At 49.1% G+C, this 20,529-nt stretch overlaps 1 protein-coding gene across 1 annotated transcript in view; it reads right to left on the bottom strand.

Moving 5' to 3' along the window:
- Positions 1 to 20,529, bottom strand: part of LOC119966825 (adhesion G-protein coupled receptor F1-like) — a 79,874-nt gene that overhangs the window by 55,338 nt on the left and 4,007 nt on the right. The window contains exon 3 of the mRNA XM_038798797.1: positions 10,294 to 10,440. Within this exon, the coding sequence (XP_038654725.1) occupies positions 10,294 to 10,440 (147 nt within the window). The remainder of the gene's footprint in view (positions 1 to 10,293; positions 10,441 to 20,529) is intronic.

Here is a 20,529-nt window from a genome sequence, read left to right on the forward strand (position 1 = left end):
GCGTAGGTCATGATTATATGACAGTTTGGAGTAGGCGAGGGTTGTGACCTCCAGTGAAGGACACATAGAGCATGACAATTTAATCAAGGACTTGATTCTTGCTGCCCAACAGCCCTTAGAAGCAGCCGTGATTAAGGTTCAAGCCCGTCGGAAAATTGAGCATCATGCACAGTGAGGTAATAGTTGGGCCGATCAGGCAGCCAAAGATCTATCAGAGCCGGAACGAGTCGGGGTGCAGACTCCAGGAAACCAGCCGTGGAGGTCACAAACAATGTCAATATTGATGTAAAGCAAATGCAAGAACCAGCGCTAGCGGAGGATAAAGAGAGGTCGACAAATAACGGGGTACAGATAGGCCATAATGGAAAATGGACAAGAGAGGGAAAGATAATAGCCCCCGAGTCCATGCAATCCCTGCTAGACAAGCTCACACAGGGAGAGACAATATGATCAAAATATTAAAGGAATGTTGATGTTGGAAAGGAATGGGCAGGGATGTTGCCAAATTCTGTCAGCAATGCATACAGTGTGCCCTAGTGGAACCAGGCTGTCCCTGTAAGATAAAGATTGAAAGTCAGTCCCAGCCCAAGGGACTCTGGGAAAATTTGCAATTAGATTTTACTGAGTCTTTGCCTCGGGTACAGGGTAAAACATACTGTTTGGTGGTTAGAGATCAATTCACCCTGTGGGTGGAAGCATTCTTGTGTAAGGACACCACCATCAGTACCGTGGCTTTGATATTGGCTAATGAAATAATACCAAGGTGGAGGCTGCCCCTCCAACTGGATTCTGACCAAGGGGCCCATTTTATGGGAAAAGCCATGAAGGAGGCCTGTAAAGTTTTGGGAATCCAGCAGAGATTCTACATCCCATAGCATCCTCAGAGCTCGGGAATGGTAGAGCAATGACCTGAACCTTAAAAAAACAGTCTAGCCAAAGCTATATTGCAGGAAGGGAATAATTGGGTATGGGCCCTGCCTGTAATATTGTTGCAACAAAGAGCCACCCGGTAACAGGTCTAACCTCTTTTGAGTTAATGACAGAAAGAGCAATGTGCCTCTCGGAGGAGGTGACAACCGTAGGGGCGAAACTCGAGATAAGCAAAGGAACTGTACTCCAATGTATGAAAGGTCTGGTAGACTGCCTGCATGTCCTCAAGGGTCAGGTAATTGCACAGCAACATCAGAGATTGGACCAAACTGACTGGAAAGGATACCCCAAAACTCCCAACGCCAGGGGATAGGGTAATGGGCAAACTCATGACAGGTAAAAAGGGACTAGGTGTTCGATGGGAGGGACCCTATGCAGTAATCATTGCCGGACAAACATGTGGCCTAATAGTCGAGAAAGCCTGTCCGCGGTGGTGGCACCGGACACAATTGAAACCATACCTCATGAGTCGTACCGTAGTCACAAGGATTGGGAGAACCTCCGGTGGGTCAGCGAGCCCAAGGAACAGGGGGTAGCCATGACATTTGCAGTGCTGCATGTAAAATAGGAATTATCTGAATTTGTAGATGGGCCACCAGGGTGGCTCAGAACATGGGACAAAGGCTTGGAGAGGATGTATACGAAGAAGGAGTGGAGATTATGTGAATGATAGAATACTAACTGAGCGCCGGAAAGCATTTGTTTATATCCACAGGATTCTATTGCTAGCATGCTTTGGGGCCCCACTTTATCTCTGGTTGCTACCATCGACATCGACCTCCTCGCCATGGACATGGAAGGAGTTGGACGTTGCTAACACAAAAAAATAATGATCGCATGTATACCAATGTCACGCAGTGCATTGGGATGCTGTAAATGCTATGAGAGAAGCAAGGGGAAGGAGTGGTGTAGGTTTTTATTATGACAGGACAGGATGTATGGACAAATGGGAGTCTATACGTTCCTGTGTGGCAGCTTATACAAATTACTTGCAATTCCAAAATACCAAGGCCCTATATCAGTTGGGAACCCAGGATCATAGGAATTACAGGTAATATGGAAAGCTGCGACCCAGGACCTTTGCCACCAGGCAAGATGACAATGTTTTTTAAAATGACCGATCAGAAAACGTTGAATGCCCTTGATGACCCGAATCGTCCTATTGTGAATTATAAAGTTACTGGGGACCATCTGGAGATTCAGTATAGATCCCTGCCAGGCACCTAACCGTACTAAAGATCATGAGATGATATGTGATAGACTAACAGTTTTGTATCGGGGAAGTGAGGTAGGCAGCCAGACAGCACAGGAGCCCAAGAATTGGGTGGGATATTGTAGGAAGCAAGGACTCCACCAGATAAGGGTAGGGACCAGGCAGAAACCTGACATACCACTGTGACACCGGCAAGCCCCGGCTTGGATACAACCACAAGCCCAAGGACGACCCCCAGGCCCAAATGTGATGAGCATATTACTAGCCATACTATGGGATACGGGTTGGTCCTGACCCCCGCTGACGAATCAGTGACAATAGTACCGGGATATGAACATGTAAAAGTTATGATTAATCTCACCAACCTACACTTAGCAGCCTATTGTTATGGTCAAGGATTATGTGTGACCCTGGAAGGGAGATTTTGGAAGGGAGTGGATTAGAAACACTTAAGCGACAACAGAGAGACATAGTGCAATTAAAAGTTGGCGGATATGGGGCAGGCGTTTCAACTGTCAGCACCCTTGACATCGCAGAAATAAGTGAAGCGATTGAGGTTATGAAAAGGCAAATCAGAGCTGCAGTTAAGGACATATACCAGGATGCCGGATTGGCTACTGAGCTCAGTGAGCGACTCAATCAGCTAGTGTGGAAGGAACTTAAACAGTTGCAGCCATATTAGACAACAATTAATGAGTTAATTGATAGACAAAGTGCTATCTCAAAGAAAGTGCACAGAGCGCAGGCATGTAATAAGTATGCAACACACTTATTACAAAGCCTCCAGGCTAACCTACTCCAGTTCGATGCACACCGACTATCTAATTGGGTGAGCAATGATCAATTGGAAGTTTGGAGAAAAACGGCCCACCAAGCTCCTGAACGTCTAAGGGGATTGACAATAGCCAGTAACGATTCCTCTGCAAATGATAACCACACACTCTTAGTGGGAATGATGTTGTATATTCCCAGGGCAGGAGGGAACAGTACTCATGAACCTCTCTGGGTGAATTATTTGGGACAGTATGGGAATGGGGTGTTAATTAAACTGAAGGATGCTCTTGAAAATGCAATCCAAAAGACAGGTATAATATACTCCATTGACCTCCACGTATGCAAAGAAGGGGGGAAAATGTGGTTGCGCCCAGAGAAAGCCATCAGTACGGAAGATTATTGCGGGTACACTACATAAGAGAACTGCACGTTAGCAGCTGAGGTAAACAACCAGACTATGTTTAACAGTGCTTAGTATTTGACCAATTACTACAATTTGATGTCATATAGCAATTATACCAAGCGAGGCATTGTGTATGAAGTGTATGAATTGCCTGAGGGGCAGCACGGTAGCATGGTGGTTAGCATAAATGCTTCACAGCTCCAGGGTCCCAGGTTCGATTCCCGGCTGGGTCACTGTCTGTGCGGAGTCTGCACGTCCTCCCCGTGTGTGCGTGGGTTTCCTCCGGGTGCTCCGGTTTCCTCCCACAGTCCAAAGATGTGCGGGCTAGGTGGATTGGCTATGCTAAATTGCCCTTAGTGTCTTAAAAAAATATATAAGGTTAATGGGGGTGGGGTTGTTGGGTTACTGGTGTGGGGTGGATACGTTGACTTGAGTAGGGTGATCATTGCTCGGCACAACGTCGAGGGCCGAGGGGCCTGTTCTGTGCTGTACTGTTCTATGTTCTATGTTCTATAATGTTGTTCTGAGCAATTTATCTGAGTCTATTACCATTGGCCATCATGAGCTAACTCCATAGGGATGGGTCCATCATGGAAGCAGATGACCTTGAGCTAACTGATGATGACTGACAGACACATCCAGAAGTATCCTGCACATACGGGCAGACTGGAAAGGACTTAAGAAGGAGGCGACACAGATTAACCAACTCTGGAACAAGGAGCGAGAGCTGACTAAGACTCATGCCGAAAACGCTGAGGAATTGTTTAAATCACAGAACTTTTTCCCTAAAATATAGAACTGGGGACTGAATACCAATATCTATTCCTGGGTATACATTATATCGCACATTGTTGTAATTCTGAAAAATGAAATGAAAATCGCTTATTGTCACGAGTAGGCTTCAATTAAGTTACTGTGAAAAGCCCCTAGTCGCCACATTCCGGCGCCTGTCCGGGGAGGCTGGTACGGGAATTCTGCAGCTGTTTATCCTGCTCGTCTTTTTAATTACACTCTGTTGCCTCAGGTGACGAATTAGGGAATGGCAGAAAGAAAGTTTCCCCCTAGATAAAGAGGAACTGTTACAGTTCTTACCTGTTGACCATTCCACAAATCCAACAAATTCAATGTGTCTATTTAATGGCCTATTCTTGGGCTAACCAAGGGCCAAAAGGGGGGATTGAAGGGATGCCTTGAGGTGAGACCCCTTAAAACCAGATAGCTAGGATCACATTTAGAATAGTTATACATAAGTTATTGAGGACTGAGGCTAATCATAGAAAATATACCCAGTAATAATTATTGACATGTATATTTAGGACATAGCAGTAATAAGCATTCACACTCTTGCTAAAAGCAGTAGCCACAATGCATGATGAGATTTAAGCTAACTGACTTGCCCATGTTTTTAAGACAAACAGGATTAGACAGAAATAGTGTGGTCAGAAATAACACAGTCAGCTCAGTAAACAGTTCTTATCAATACCCCAACACCTTGTTTCAGACGATCCATGGTGTAAAGAGGACCAACTTCAGAACCCTGCCCCTAGAAGAATAATGAGATGGGCAGGAATTGGTTGCGATTAGTATCATGGGAATGGCAGAAAAACAACTTCATAATGGATAAAATATCCTGGTAAACAACAGGTGGCAGGATGTGAATAAATCATGAATTGGTCACAGTCATCATGTTGCTTAAAGCAACCTTCATTGGTCACTATCAAATTGATAGCTCCAAGGAATGGATCAAGTCCAACTGGGGTGAGCTATTGATTTTTGGGTAGTTGTATAATTGGGGTGTCTGCACCAGTGTAAAGCAGAGTGGTTTTGACATTTATCCAAATCACTCTCCCTCGTGCGTTGACCAAGCTTGGAAAAATAAAGCCGTCTTAACCAGAGTTGATGTATCTGCAGGTCTGTGTGTTCAGCTGAGCTGTAACTAAGAGGGAGGAACCCCACATAAAAGCCAGCTCAATACTCAGTCCTTTAAAATGCTCCTATGCCCAGTTAGTGCATTGACACCAGTTTTGCAAGGGCTCCTTGATGCCATACTTGGAAAAATTCTGCTGTGGGTTGGCGTGCCATGGGATCAGCAGCAAGGGTGTACAATCCCACACAATTTTGCAAGAATCGGGAAATGTGTTTCTCACCAGAGAGATCGCCTTTCCTAATTTTCACTGCCCTTCGCTGGTGATGATACGTAATTTTGCTCACCTCATATTGCTATATTCTAATGAACTGAAATATTATTATCCCACCTTACAAACTATACCACCCTATGCACCCCCAGAGGGATTCCCTTGACAGCCTCATGTTTGGCCAAGCTTGTTGTAAACCTCCATTTGTTACCAATCTAACAGGCACGTTCCCAATCCTGCCACGATGTGGAGAGAAACTAATAATCACCAATTAAGCCCAATCTTCATTCCATTAATGGGTAGGACCTGCTATCGAATGGCATTCCATGATCTAACCAGCTCCCCAGTTAGTAATCACACTGGTGCCATTCAGCTCTCCTGTTTAAAAATATGAAGCTAGCGCAATTCCTGCTCTGGGGATCGGAGGACGTGAATAGCCATCTTTGAAATTGGGCAATCAGCCCAGGGGCACCGGAGTTCCTGCTCCACTGCTCAGGATGGGTGTGGGATCCCCGGGGGGAGGGGGAGTATGGTCAGTGGCTGGGGGTTGGCCACCATCAGTGGGGGGAGGGGTCACCACTGGGTGGGCCGAAATGTTGATGAGGTCTTCAGCAATGATTATGGGCGCGATCTAACACAAAAGCTTGTAAGTGTGGTACTGAGGGGGAATTGCTGGGTGCTTCCCGATGGCCCACTAGGCAAGAGATTTTAACTCCCACTGTACGTGGCGGCCTCTGGTCGCACAGCTAAAGGCTAATAGGGAATTGGCTATTTTAGTTATGTGAACATGTCAGAGCTCCCAAGTGGATACCTTGGGTAGATGTGGTAAGTCGCAGGCCACTGTTACTGCCTGGCATTCCAACCAGACTGTGAGGCCTGGGCATTTTGCCGGAACACTTGAATCATCAACAGCGCAGAGGCAGCAGACAACAATCAAATACCCGGGAGCTGGTCAGTGCAGTGACATGGTTGTGTGCTGTCTGGGATTTGCTCTGCGAGATCGGTTTCAGTGCTGCTTCCCCTCATTAGCAGGGATCTGCTGGGCGTGGTCCAGGTGAATCAGTTGGCAAGACAGTTATTTCCAATGTGAATCCCGTGGGGCATCATCACCGACCATAATAGGGATTAGATACTGTTGGCGGACTTGCCTGGTCGGCCATCAGGAAGCACGCAGCAATTTCCCGTCAGTACCACACTTATTAACATTTGTGTCAGACCATGCCCATAATCATTGCTGAAGACCTCATGAACATTTCGGTGGATACCAGTGACCAGAAATTCAACCAACCATAAAAACACTGTGGCTACACGAGCAAGGTAGAGGCTAGGGATTTCATAGAAGGTAATTCACTTCAAGACCCTCAAAGCCTGTCCATCATAGAACCATAGAAAGGTTATGGTGCAGAAAGAGGCCATTCAGGCCATTGTGTCTGCTCCGACCACAAAAGAGAAGAAAGAAACTAGCCGCTCATTTTAAACTCTTTTTCCAGCACCTGGTTCATAGCCTTGCAGGTTACAGCATTTCGGATGCAGATCCAGGTAACATTTAATTGAGTTGAGCATTTCAGCCTCAACTACCAATTTAGGAATAAATTCCAGATGCCCACCGCCATCTGGGTGAAGAGGTTTTTCCTCATGTCCCCTATAAACTATCTAATCTAATAAGTCATCATCTAAAAGTCACAAGTCAGGACTGTGATGGAAAACTTCTCAGCTTATTTGGTCTTACCACAGTCCTGTTTGTGGGATATTGCTGTGCACACATTGTCTGCTATTTTTCCTGTATAAAACAGGGACAACATTGGTGGGTGATCTTCACCATTTGATGAAAATATTCTCCAGAAATGTCCAATAGACATAGAATCCCGACAGTGCAGAAGGAAGCCATTCAGCCCATAAAGTCTGCACAGACCTTCTGAAAGAACACCTCACCTAGGCTCACTCTCCTTCTGTATCCCCATAACCCCACCTAACCTGCACAACTTTGTGCACTAAGAGGCAATTTAGCATGCCCAATTCATCTAACCTGCAAATCTTTGGACTGTGGGAGGAAACCGGAGATCCCGGAGGAAATCCACGCAGACACGGGATAACGTACAAACTCCACACTGTCACCTAATGTCGGAATTAAACCCGAGTCCCTGGCGCAATGAGGTAGCAGTGCTAACCACTGTGCCGCCATGCCGCCCTATAATAGTATCACAAATAAAAACATACAAGAAATACTGAGGAGCTATGGCAGCATCTGTAGAGATGTAGAAACACTGTTAACATTTCAGGTCTGTGACCCTTATTCATAAAAGTTAGAAATTTGACTGCACCTGGTGCTTTGCCTACTTACCCTCACCTGTAATAGAATTTCAGCACGAGGGAAAGTGTCGGAAAAATTACAAAAGTGAAAGTTTGTGATAGGGTGGGGAGGAGGAGAGATTAAAGGATGAAGGATTCCACGGTGCAAGTACAAAGAGAGTGGTAATGGATAAATAAAGAAACAAAATGTGACGAGAGAAGCGGTGACTGGCAGGATCAGGAATAAGTGCTGTCTGAAGGTAATGAAATGGAAATAAGAGAAAACAGAAACAAAAGGTTGTGATCTAAAACCATTGAGCTCAACGTCGAGCCCAGAAAGCTGTAAAGTATCCATTCAAAAGTTTTTTTTCTATATTAATTTAAAGACTGTGGGAGTGGACAGCATTTATTGCCCATCCCTAATTGCCATTGAGAGGGCACTTAAGCATTGCTCTGTGACTGGAGTCACATGTAGGTAAGGATGGCAGATGCACTAAGCTTCATTGGAACATTGCAGCAGGCCAAGGACAGGAAGGTCAGCGCGGGAGCAAGGTAGAGAATTAGTTTGGGGAGGTGGAAGGTGAGAATCCTCAGGCGGTTCAGGGAGGGAGGAGAAGAAGTGAGAACAAAAGTATGTAAATAGCAAAGCAATAGTTGAGGGCCCCGTCAACTAAAATGTAGTGGAATCCTCAGTTGAGAAAAAAAGGAAGGCATAATGAAGGTGTTTTTATGGAAGGTTGCATCATCCAAACAGATGCAACAGAGACAGAGGGACTTGGAGAATGGGATAGAGTGGCTACTGGAAGTGATGTGTGAGCAAGTATAGTCAGGATAGCCGAAAGTATCGGTGAACATATTCTATTCACATCTGATTTTATCTAATGCCGACTGATCTTGTTACAGGGAGAGACACATCTCATCTGGTATTTTGAAGGCTAGTTATTGCAGTTGCGCGGAAGATTTCTACCTATTGCTGGGAATATTGCATCCTATTATGTCTTATTAAGTTTGTGTTACTGCCAGAAGCTGACTCAATGAAACACACAGAGCCGCAGCACGGAACCCCGGCCAATGGGGGGGGGGGGGGGGGGGCATACGGAGAGGTGAGCGTTGTGGTGGGAACACATTGGAAAGACCAATCTGAGCCTTGGAATCTCTAAATTTGCTCACAGGCGCATTCACATTTCTTGAGCCTTTCAGCAGGCAATACAGAACAACATTGGGCTCTGATTGGTGGACTCCCCTTTAGAGCAGGTAACCAGTTCAGATACTGATCTCCTAAATTGGTGTGAAGTTTCACTTTCATTGAGGAAAGGTGCAAAGTAACAGCCAGGATTCTGGTATTCGGTGTGGCGGGCAGCCTGAGGCAAGATTGATGTCACTGACCTAACATTGGAGCCTGCAAAGTGTTCAGCGAGGCGAGGAAGAGGTGCTGGGTAGCCAACCAACCAACAAGAAGAACAGAGGCCAACAGGTCAGCAGCAGCCAAACAGTTTGTCAGGAGCACACACGCTCCTCAAGGGTCAAGGCTCAAGGTCGAGCGAGAGCCAAGAGGAGAGCAGAGCAGTAGTCGGGAGGGGTGACGTAGGCTAGAATGAGGGGGCTGGGTGGGGCTGCGACTGGACCCGACAGACAAGCTGAGAGAGAGCAGAGGCCCGTCCAAATAGCCAGAAACAGCAAACAGGCATGTTAGGCAGGAGCACACATGGCCATCGATTCTTCAGGATGGAGGCTCGGCCACCCGAGCGGGATCTGTGAAGTGAACAGAGCAGCGGCCGGGAGGCCAGGCAAACGTCCGTGACATGACTAGGGGAATCGTGGAGCAGCGGCCAGTGGGACCGGGGTGACTCGAACAGAGCCAGAGGTCAGCCAAGCAGCAGGGCTGGGAGTGGGAGAGATGGGCAGCAACCGGACTGGACGGTGAGGGAGACAGAGAATGCCAATGCCAGACCAGATAGCCAGTGGCCCGCATCATGTCTAGGGGACTCTGGGAGCAGCGGCCAGCGGGAGCTGGGAACTCGACCAGGGCTGAAATTGAGAGAGTCAGTCTGGGCAGCAGCCAGACCAGGCCGTGAGGGAGACAGAGAGAGCTGACACCAGGCCAGAGAACCAGCATCAGTCAGGTATCAATCCCAGAGCACATGTGGCTGTCGAGGGTCGTGTCTCAGCCAACCAAGCCCACTCAGGGCCTCATGAGACCTTTCCTCCCAGCGAAGTCTGCACTAGGAGTAAGATGCTGTGTTAAGTCTGTAATTGAAAATCAGTAAATAAATTCACCTTTGTTAACAATAATTCCCTTATGAGTTATTATATCAGTCAATCAAAGCATATATCTGCAGTTGAGGATTCACCAAGTTCCTCCTTCTCCACTGTAATTATTTATGAACCATACTTAAGATAGGCTTCTGAGCAACATTTCAAATCAAATGGTCATGTGAAAAAGAACAACATTAGAGGTATTGATTAATTTTTGCCATCTCACAGTTAGTCACATGCCAGATTTGAGATAATATGAATTGTACTTTCTGATATGTTCTGTCCACACTCACCTGTTGTAAGGGTGATGTCTGTAATATTAATTGTGTAATTGTCAACAGAAACTTGAATGGGATATTGTAAACCTTCCAGAAATAATTTCAGTGCACTGTCAGTTAGGTTTAGTGCAACGTCCAGCTCATATTCATGTAGTTGATTGACTGAAAAATTAAATAAATAAAGAATTAGTTCAATGCCAAATAAATTAACATTGATATTTCACAACAAACAGTTGAATCTGGTTAATATACAGGGGAGACGGCGACATAGTGGTATTGTCAGTGGACTAGTAATCAAGAGACCTAGGATAATGATCTGGGGACCCGGGTTCAAATGCTACCACGGCAGTTAATAAAATATCTGGACTAGTGATGACCGTGAAACCATTGTCGATTGTCGTAAAAGCCCTTCTGGTTTACTTCCTCTCGAGATAGAAATCTGCTATCCTTACCTGGTCTGGCCTACATGTGATACCAGACCCACAGCAATGTGGGTGACTCTTAAATGCCCCCTCAAGGGCGCAATAAATGCTGGCACAGCCTGCAACGCCCACGTCCCATAAATGAATTTTTAAAAATATATATTGTAAACAAAAAACAAACATCAGCGGTAGTGAAATCAGTAACATCCATGAAAATTGGAAACAGCCTGTACTGGTGCTTATGTTAAACAGGGGACAGAACATATACTGGCAATGAGAGATTGACGAATATTACTTCCATTTCCTGTTACTTAATGGAATTGATGGAATATCTTCACAATAATAACGTAATAAATAATGATACAGATTCAGATAAAGAAGTTCCTGCCTCATCAATTTCCTCAAATTCTTTCAGGAATAGACATTCTAAGTGCACTGTGGAAGTTCTACAGCTGGATGCAAATGGACTTTGAAAAGGAATTTGCTGAGTTTCAAATTGAAGACCATGTGAGAGATTTTAACTCGATCCGCCCAAATGCACCTCATGAAATGTGAGGAGAGTTAGGGAGTCAAATATAGGGAAATGCCACAAGGCTGCTGTGAACATACCTACACCTGTCTTTATCATAAATTATCTACAGTGCAGAAGGAGGGCATTTGGCTCATTGCATCTGCACTGACCCTCCAAAAGAGTACCCCAATCAGGTCCACTTACCCGCCCTAACCCCATAACCCCACCTAGCCCTTTGGACACTAAGTGGTAATTTAGCATGGCCAATGCACCTAAGTTGCACATCTTTGGACTGCAGGATGGCAACACAGCACTCAAAGGAAATGCAGACACGGGGAGAATCTGCAAACTCCACACAGTCACCCAAGGTCAGAATTGAACCCGACCCCTGGTGTTGTTAGGGAGCAGTGCTAACCACTGTGCCACCGTGCCGCCCCGTGGAGTGGATTTGGATGCAACTGGAGTAATTCACTCTAGCGAAGCACCCACCTTTGTTTATTTCCTTCATAGAGGTGGGTGGGGCCAACACTTTTGTTTCCCTTCTCTAAATGTTCATGAGAAGGGGGTGGTGTGTTTCCTTCTTGAACTGCAACTGGTGTTGTCAGGAAGGCAGTTCCAGGATTTTGATCCAATGACAGTGAAGGAACAAGTTAACTTGGCTTGGTAGTGTTCCCATGCATCTGCTGCCCTTGTCCATCAAGGTGGGTTTGGAAGGTTCTTTTGAAAAAATATTGGTGAGTTGCTGCTATGCATCTTGTAAACGGTACACTCTGCTGTTTCTGGTGAACACTGCTTGTTGTTACTGGTGGTCATGGCAGATTCCCAGTCATGGAAATCATTACGTCAACTTTAACTATAGCAGTGCATAGAAAGCTTGAAGAGATTTTTGATTTGCTTGAAGTCCTTCAAAATTTGAGCCGTGACTACAAACTTCTAAGTTAACAGAAATGAGTTCAGTAAACTTTCAAACTATCTAGGATTCACTCAGTGACAATTCCCACCCCTTTGGCCAAGAGCGGATGGAGAAACTAAAAGATTTTTGCATATTGAGACTGAGAAGTACAGCTACAACTTAGAGCACCTCATAGAAACAAGAACTGTGTCATTTTCCTCAGAGTTGCACAACTTGCCAGCAATTTGTACAAATTTTCCACCAGTTCCATGGCCATTTCATCTTCATTGACCTTCTTCCAGGTCAACCTATTGCCTTTACTCGAAAGATTAGGCTGCATTTATTGCTCTTTAGGCCTCCTACGATTTATGAGTTTGCATGATTGTTACATACTCACAGGTGATGAGAGAGTTTCTTTAACTCGAGAATATAATTAACTGCAGTCTCACTTGACTATTGTTTCCTCTGATGAATGCAACTCTCAGTGCAATTTCTTTCTTGGTCATCACATAACAGGTGTCCAGAACCTCTGGACCTTCACACCTTCACTCTGATCCACTTCCCTGTTCAAACTGACAGTCCATAAATTGAGTCTTCAATCAAAAAATCTTTAAATGTGTGACTTGCTGTGGTTTTCGCCAGTTCCACACATATTCAGGCATATTATAATCACCCCACCACATAGTTCAATGTCATCATTATTGACCATGGCACTTCCAGGGGCTGGTTTAGCACACTGGGCTAAATAGCTGGCTTGCAATGCAGAACAATGCCAACAGCACGGGTTCAATTCCCGTACCAGCCTTCCTGAACAGGCGCCAAGAATGTGGCGACTAGGGACTTTTCACAGTAACTTCATTGAAGCCTACTTGTGACAATAAGCGATTATTATTATCTTAGTTGCTCAGTTAGAATATGCAGGACATCCACGAAGAGGATGAAATATGCAAAAATCTTTCAATTTATCATAATAATAATCTGTGTTGTAACAAGTAGGCTTACATTAATACTGCAATGAAGTTACTGTGAAAATCCCCCAGTCGCTACATTTTGGCGCCTGTTCGGGTACAAGAACGTTTTTCGGGGCTTGCAGGAGGAAACCGGAGAAACCGGAGGAAATCCACGCAGACACGGGGAGAGCGTGCAGACTCCGCACAGACGGTGTCCCAAGCCGGTAATCGAACCTGGGACCCTGGAGCTGTGAAGCAACAGTGCTAACCACTGTGCTACCATTTCTCCATCAACTCTTGGCCAATGAGGTGTGAACTTTCACTGAGTGAATCCTAGATAGTTTGAAAGTTTACTGAACTCATTTATGTTAACTAGAAGTCTATATTTCTCAACTTTTGAGGGATTTCAAACCAGTCAAAAATCTCTTCAAGCTTTCGATTCACTGCCCTAGGAACTCCGTACTAACTTGGTATAACTAAACGTTTCTTTTTCTATGAATAGATAATCTGATAAATTAGTTTTGCTTCTGTAGTCTTTGCTGCCGATGTCTCCCTGTGCTATTGTAAATACTGCCTTGAGTAGTAATTATGGCTGAAACTTTCCATCCTCACATGCTGGTGGGATTCTCTGGACCCACCGAAGGCACACCCACGTCACCAGTTTCACGGCAGCGAGGGGGGCATTCAGTGAGTTGCACCGTTGACAATGGTGGTCCAGAAGATCCCGCTGCCAGCCAATGGCGGGCTGCTTCCGCGAAACACTTGGCAGGTTGCGAGGAAAATCCCGCCCAATATCATGTTAGAATTGAGTCTTGAAGTGTCCAAAATTAAAGACAGCCACAAGTTAATGCTCAGCTTTGTAGAATTCAATATGTTACTGGTGTAACAATTGTGCAATAACATGAAAATTAAAACACTAGACCTGAAATTCCACAAAACAGCTGAAAATAATAAAAAAGGCTAATCGAATGCTAGCCTTTATATCGAAAGGATTGGAATATAAAGACACAGGGGTTATGCTGCAGTTATACAAAACCCTGGTTTGACCCCATTTGGAGTACTGGGAGCAGTTCTGGGCATCACACCATAGTGCAACATAGGTTTACAAAAATGATACCAAGATTACAGGGGTTGAGTTACGAGGTGAGATTACACAAATTAGACCTGTTTTCGCACAAATTTAGAAGGCGAGGTGGGATCTGATCAAAGTATTCAAGGTATTAACAGGGAAATACAGATAAAGATAAACTATTTCCACTGGTTGGAGATTTTAAAACTAAGGGGCATAGTTTAAAAATTAGTGTTAAATCGATCAGAAGAGTTGTTAGGAAGAACTTCTTCACTCAAAGGGTGGTAGAGGTGTGGAACTGTCTCCCACAAATAGCAGTTGAAGCTAGATCAGTTATTAATGTTAAACATGAGACAGATAGATTTTTGTTAAGCAAAAATGCTGAGGGATATGGGCCAACAGCAGGTATATGGAGTTAGGTCACTGATCAGCCATGATCTAATTGAATGGTGGGTCAGGCTCAGAAGGGCTGAATGGCTTACTCCTGTTCCTGTCCCTAGCAGTGCAGTTCAGCAAAACTTCCACCTATGGCTTTGTCTAATCATTGACCGCATCGCAAATTGTTGAGGGGCAGGGTGAAATCTCCTTCAACTGATGAAATGGTGGGAATAAGAGTTCTCCTACAGCATGGGATCCTTGGGGAAAGTTCCTTTCTTTTTCCATGTATCATGGTTCCTGAAATCTTGGGTTAATCCAAAGGTCCAGTAATCTGCAACAGACTAAGGGCGGGATTCTCCGACCCCCCCCCCGCCGGGGGCCAGCGTCAATCCTGCCCCCGCCGTGTCCCGAATTCTCCAACTGGCAAAAAGTCGGCGAGGCGTCAATCCCGCCGCCCGCCTCGGAGAATGGCGGGGGCCAGCGGGAGGTGATGGGTCCCGGTGCCGGATGGGCCGAAGTCCCACCGACGTGACCACGGGTATTTAACGAAAAGTGGGGGGAGAGAACGAGTGCCGGGGAAGGAGGGGAGAGTGCCGGGGAGGGGGGGTGGGGGGAGAGGGAGGTCGTCCGCCTGGCCCCGGTACCATCCTCCCACCTGGCTGCCGGGGGGGGGGGGGGGGGGTACGGGCAATGATGACATGTTGTGGCCGTCATGTTTTCTGATCAGCCATATGGTGGCCACCGTGGCGGCAGCCGCTATTCTACATGTTGCCCTGGAGGAGGAGGCGGAGCATGGCAGAGAGGCGGCACAGCATGTTCGAGGGACGCCACCCCCGGCTGAGGGGCTGGTGCTGGGCGACAGGGTTTACCCGATGCAGTCGTGGCTGATGACGCTGCCTATATGGAGGCCACAGAGTGACGCGGAGAACAGCTACAATGATGCCCATGCAGCGCCAAGTAGTGAGATAGAGAGGTGCTTTGGTCTGCTGAAGATGCGTTTCAGGTGCCTGGACATCTCTGGGGGGGTCCTCCAGTACCCACCAGATAGGATCGGCCACATCATTGTGGTGTGCTGTGTCCTGCACAACATAGCCCAGCAGAGGGGCGATGTGCCGCAGGCAGAGGAGGGGGGAGTGGAGGAGCAGGAGGAAGAGGCACAGACCTCCCCAGATGAGGGAGATGGGGGCAATGGTCAGGGCAGACGGGCTGGACATGGGCGGGTGGCTGCCCACCGTTACCGGCTGGGCCAGCGAGCAGGGGACAGGCTGATAGCCGCCCGGTTCATTGACTAGGGGGCATACAAATCAGTGAGTATGGCCACATACCGCACACCGTGGCAATATCCAACCACTCTAACCCCCCCCCTCACCCACCCAGAACCAACTACCTCACCCCCCCTCACCCAACCAGCACCAACACCCTAACCCCCCCACCCACCACCAACCACCCCCACCCCACCCACATGCACACCACCCCTCCATTGCACATCCATCTGCGGCAAAACGGGCCGGGCTCACACGGATGCTGGTGGAAGCGTGTCTATTGCAGGCCATGGAGGATGATGACGACCCGCTCTGCGATGAGCTCCTGGCTCCACATTGTTGGAGAATGTCTGACCCATGACCACAGTACCACCATCCACCCGGACCAGCCCTGCATGCGGCCGTCACACTGCAGCGCAGGGTCCCATCCTCTGCCCGGGGGGGATGGAGAGGGCGGCCCAGGTGGAGGAGGGGCACATTCACCTGGGGCCAACTTCAGACCACCCCTCACACAACATTCATGACACACCCTCTTCGGACAGAACACAAAGGCAGGTTCCGTAGGTTTGAAAGTGATTTTAATTACAAACTGTCCATACATGTGCCCTAGCCCCTAAAACCCGTCTGTGCCCTTCACCCGTACCAACTTATTCAGTGCCTAATTGTTTGGCCCTACGGGCCCTTTGACTACGCCTAGGTGGTTCCCCAGACGGTACAGCAGGACTGGAGCTGGACTCCTGTGATTCCTGCCCTGTGACTCAGGATCCCTTTGGCGGCTGTTTCCTGGGGAGGCCCGGCCTAGATGGGCCAGGTTGCGGCTCTGGCACTGGGATGGCGAGCTGCCAGCCTGTCCTGCCCGCTGCCCAGCAGATGCACCTGAGACGGAAGGGGGGAGTCCGAGGTGCCGCGGTGCTCTGGGACCTCCCCTACAGGGGGACCCGGGACGGGCCCCAGCACCTCCTCCCCCCTCGGGGTGCCTGACGCCCCCCCGACACCTGGCGTTGCCAGTCCTGGAGGCCCGTGCTGGTATGGACAAGGGTCTGCAGGTTTGCAGCCATGGAGCTGAGAGAGTTGGCCATCCCTGTCTGTGTCTTGGTGACGCCGGCCAGCACCTGGACGGTGGCGCCGATGCCCTCAGTGATGGCCTGCTGAGACTGGGCCATTGCCTGCTGAGACTGGGCCACGGGGTTGAGCGCCTCTGCCATCTGCCAATGGCTCAGGCCCATGGCTTCCTGTGAGAGGGAAGCCAAGCCCTGGGCAACGGATGCCGCCTGCACGGAAAGCTCCAGGCCTTGCATCCCATATCTGACACCGTCGCACCCATTGCCTCCATCGCGGACGCCTCCCGTGTGGTTTCGGCTTGGGTGGCACGCATGACCGGCACCACTCCCAGCACCTGGACACGGGTGGACTCCTCCACCTGCGTCTGCACCCTCCGCAAGCCAACCATCATCCTCTTCCTTCGTCCCAGGTTTGGTGGCTGCATCGGGTCTGTGGGTGGGTGCGGTAACTCCAGGAGCCCGGGACCCATCTGAGCGGCAGATGTTTGCTTGCGCCAGGATGCCCTCCGACCTCCCGGCCCCTCTGCTGCTCCTACCTCCATTTGCTGTACCGGTTTGGCTGTGTTGTGCGCACCAGTGAGTGTACCAGAAGCTTCATCACTAAAAAGCCCAACCGAGGTGAGTGTCTCTGCGATGGTGGAGGGTGTTGGAGAAAGCAGTGGTGTTGTGTCGTGCGCATCGTCAAACTCTGAGTCCATGGTCCCCTGGAGTGGCGCCTCGTCTCCACCCGTCTGCAGTGTGTCACTGTCCTGTCGTCCAGTCTCATGTGTGGCAGTGTCCTGGGTAGGATTGTCCTGGGGAGGGCTATCCTGGGTAGGGGTGTCCTGGGTAGGGCTATCCTGGATACGGGCGTCCTGGGTAGGGGTGTCCTGGGTAGGGGTGTCCTGGGTAGGGCTGTCCTGGGTAGGGGTGTCCTGGATACGGGCATCCTGGGTAGGGGTGTCCTGGATAGGAGTGTCCTGGATAGGAGTGTCCTGGATAGGAGTGTCCTGGGTAGGAGTGTCCTGGGTAGGAGTGTCCTGGGTAGGAGTGTCCTGGATAGGAGTGTCCTGGGTAGGAGTGTCCTGGGTAGGAGTGTCCTGGGTAGGAGTGTCCTGGGTAGGGGCGTCCTGGGTAGTGGTGTCCTGGGTAGGGCTGTCCTGGGTAGGAGTGTCCTGGGTAGGAGTGTCCTGGGTAGGAGTGTCCTGGATAGGAGTGTCCTGGGTAGGAGTGTCCTTGGTTAAGAGTGTCCTGGGTAGGAGTGTCCTGGGTAGGGGCGTCCTGGGTAGTGGTGTCCTGGGTAGTGGTGTCCTGGGTAGTGGTGTCCTGGGTAGGGGCGTCCTGGGTAGGGGCGTCCTGGGTAGGGGTGTCCTGGGTAGGGCTGTCCTGGGTAGGGCTGTCCTGGGTAGGGGTGTCCTGGGTAGGGGTGTCCTGGGTAGGGGTGTCCTGGGTAGGGGTGTCCTGGGTAGGGGTGTCCTGGGTAGGGGTGTCCTGTGTAGGTCTGTACTGGCTCGGCTGCGACGGGGGCCTGTGGCTGCTCCCCTCGACGCTGGGTGTCACACGCCTGCATTGCCGCACCCGCACGAGACACGGGTGTCGTCTCCGTGGTGCTCTATGTCTCTCCCTCTCTCGTGGCCGCCCTGGGTGGGACTGCGGGCGTCACAGGCCAGAGGGGCCGGGTCTCTCCATCTCTCGTGGCTGCCCTGGGGCATCCTACGGGCGGGCGGCATCCGCGGGGCGGGTGTCTCGACGTTTGGTCCTGCAACACACAATACAGCAGCATGGTTAGACACACGGGCGGTGATCGGGGGATATGGGGGATATGGGGGAGGGGGGATATGGGGGATACGGTGGAGGGGGATATGGGGAATATGGGGGAGAGGGGATATGGGGAGAGGGGATATGGGGAGTATGAGGATATGGAAGATATGGGGCGAGGGGATATGGGGGATATGGGGTTGGGGGGATATGGGGAAGGGGGAAGGGCCGTGGGTGGCTTACTTTCTGGCAGGCCCCTGACCTCTGCATCGGCAACCTCCCGGTCCTCAGGTCCGCCTGCCAGTTCCAGGGCCCTTTCCTCATGGACGGAGAGTGACCTCTCATCAGCTGTGCCCCCTCCAGTCCTCTGACACTCCCTGTTGTTGTGTGCATGCTTCTCCTGTGGGGGGGGCGGGCAGGTGGGTGGCAGGGGTAAAGGGCAACAGTGTTAGACAGGTATATGACTGCACGACAGCGGGTGCACGTATATTGGCAGAGGTCGCAGCACATTAGGGTTAGGGTTATGTTTCACGTGGGGGGTGTGCCACTCATCGGGGGGTGGGGGGTGGGGGGGGGGGAGGAACTCACCCTGGCTTCCCTGACAAGGTCATTGACTATCTTGTGGCACTGGGTGCCTGTCCTCAGTGTCACAGCCACAGCGTTGACGTCCTCTGCTACCTCCCTCCACAGGCGCCGGCTGAGGCGTGGGGCGACCCTGCGGCCATGTCCGGGGTACAGGGCCTCCCTCCTCTCTTGTACGGCATCCAGGAGTGCCTCGATGTCGCGCTCCAGGGACCTCGGTGCTGCGCGGCGGCTGGCCATGTTTGCGGATCTTCCCGGGGGGGGGGTCTTTTGTGCTGTGATGCTGGACGGCGTTGATTATGCCGTTGATTATGCCACCCAGCGTCAATTTACGCGCCGCGTTAACAGCGGGTGCCGCCATCGCGAATGGCGTCACGCCGCTGCTAGCCCATTCGGGCCTGGAGACTTCGCGACTTTTGGATGGGCCCGATACCGCCGGGTCCCGGCCATCGCGCCGATTATCTGAGAATCCCGCCCTAAGGTTCAACAGATGACTTATTACTGGTGCCATACTTCCTCAGAATAAATAACACTGTGCTATATTATAAATCAAGGGTCTATTTCATACAGTGCTGGGAAGGCTTTATGAGGTGACTTTCATGATTTATACCTGGATGATAATCTGACAGAGTGGAGTTCCTGATCTTTATGAATAAACACAGATAGTGAACAACTGATAGAGTTTAAAGGATTTTGATGTAAGGTTGACAATGATGACTATAGTTTCCTTCCTAATGCATTGAACGTAGTTACCCCCAATCACGTGTTGCTAATCTCTCGAATAATAAAACAAAAAGGAGTGGCTAAGGTAAATATTGGTCCTTTAGATGATGAGAAGGGAGATTTAATAATGGGAGATGAGGAAATGGCTGAGGAACTGAATAGGTTTTTGGGTCGGTGTTCACAGTGGAAGACACAAATAACATGCCAGTGACTGATAGAAATGAGGCTATGACAGGTGAGGATCTTGAGATGAGTGTTATCACTAAGGAGGTAGTGATGGGTAAGCTAAAGGGGCTAAAGGTAGACAAGTCTTCTGGCCCCAGGAGAATGCATCCCAGAGTGCTAAAAGAGATGGCTAGGGAAATTGCAAATGCACTCGTGATAATTCACCAAAATTCAGTAGACTCTGGGGTGGTCCCGGCGGATTGGAAATTAGCAAACGTGACACCACTGTTTAAAAAGGAGGTAGGCAGAAAGCGGGTAATTATAGGCCAGTGAGCTTAACTTCGGTAGTAGGGAAGATGCTGGAATCTATCATCAAGGAAGAAATAGCGAGGCATCTGGATAGAAATTGTCCCATTGGGCAGACGCAGCATGGGTTCATAAAGGGCAGGTCATCCCTAACTAATTTAGTGGAATGTTTTTAGGACATTACCAGAGCGGT

Source organism: Scyliorhinus canicula, chromosome 6 (assembly GCF_902713615.1).
Source record: "Scyliorhinus canicula chromosome 6, sScyCan1.1, whole genome shotgun sequence".
NCBI lineage: Eukaryota > Metazoa > Chordata > Chondrichthyes > Carcharhiniformes > Scyliorhinidae > Scyliorhinus > Scyliorhinus canicula.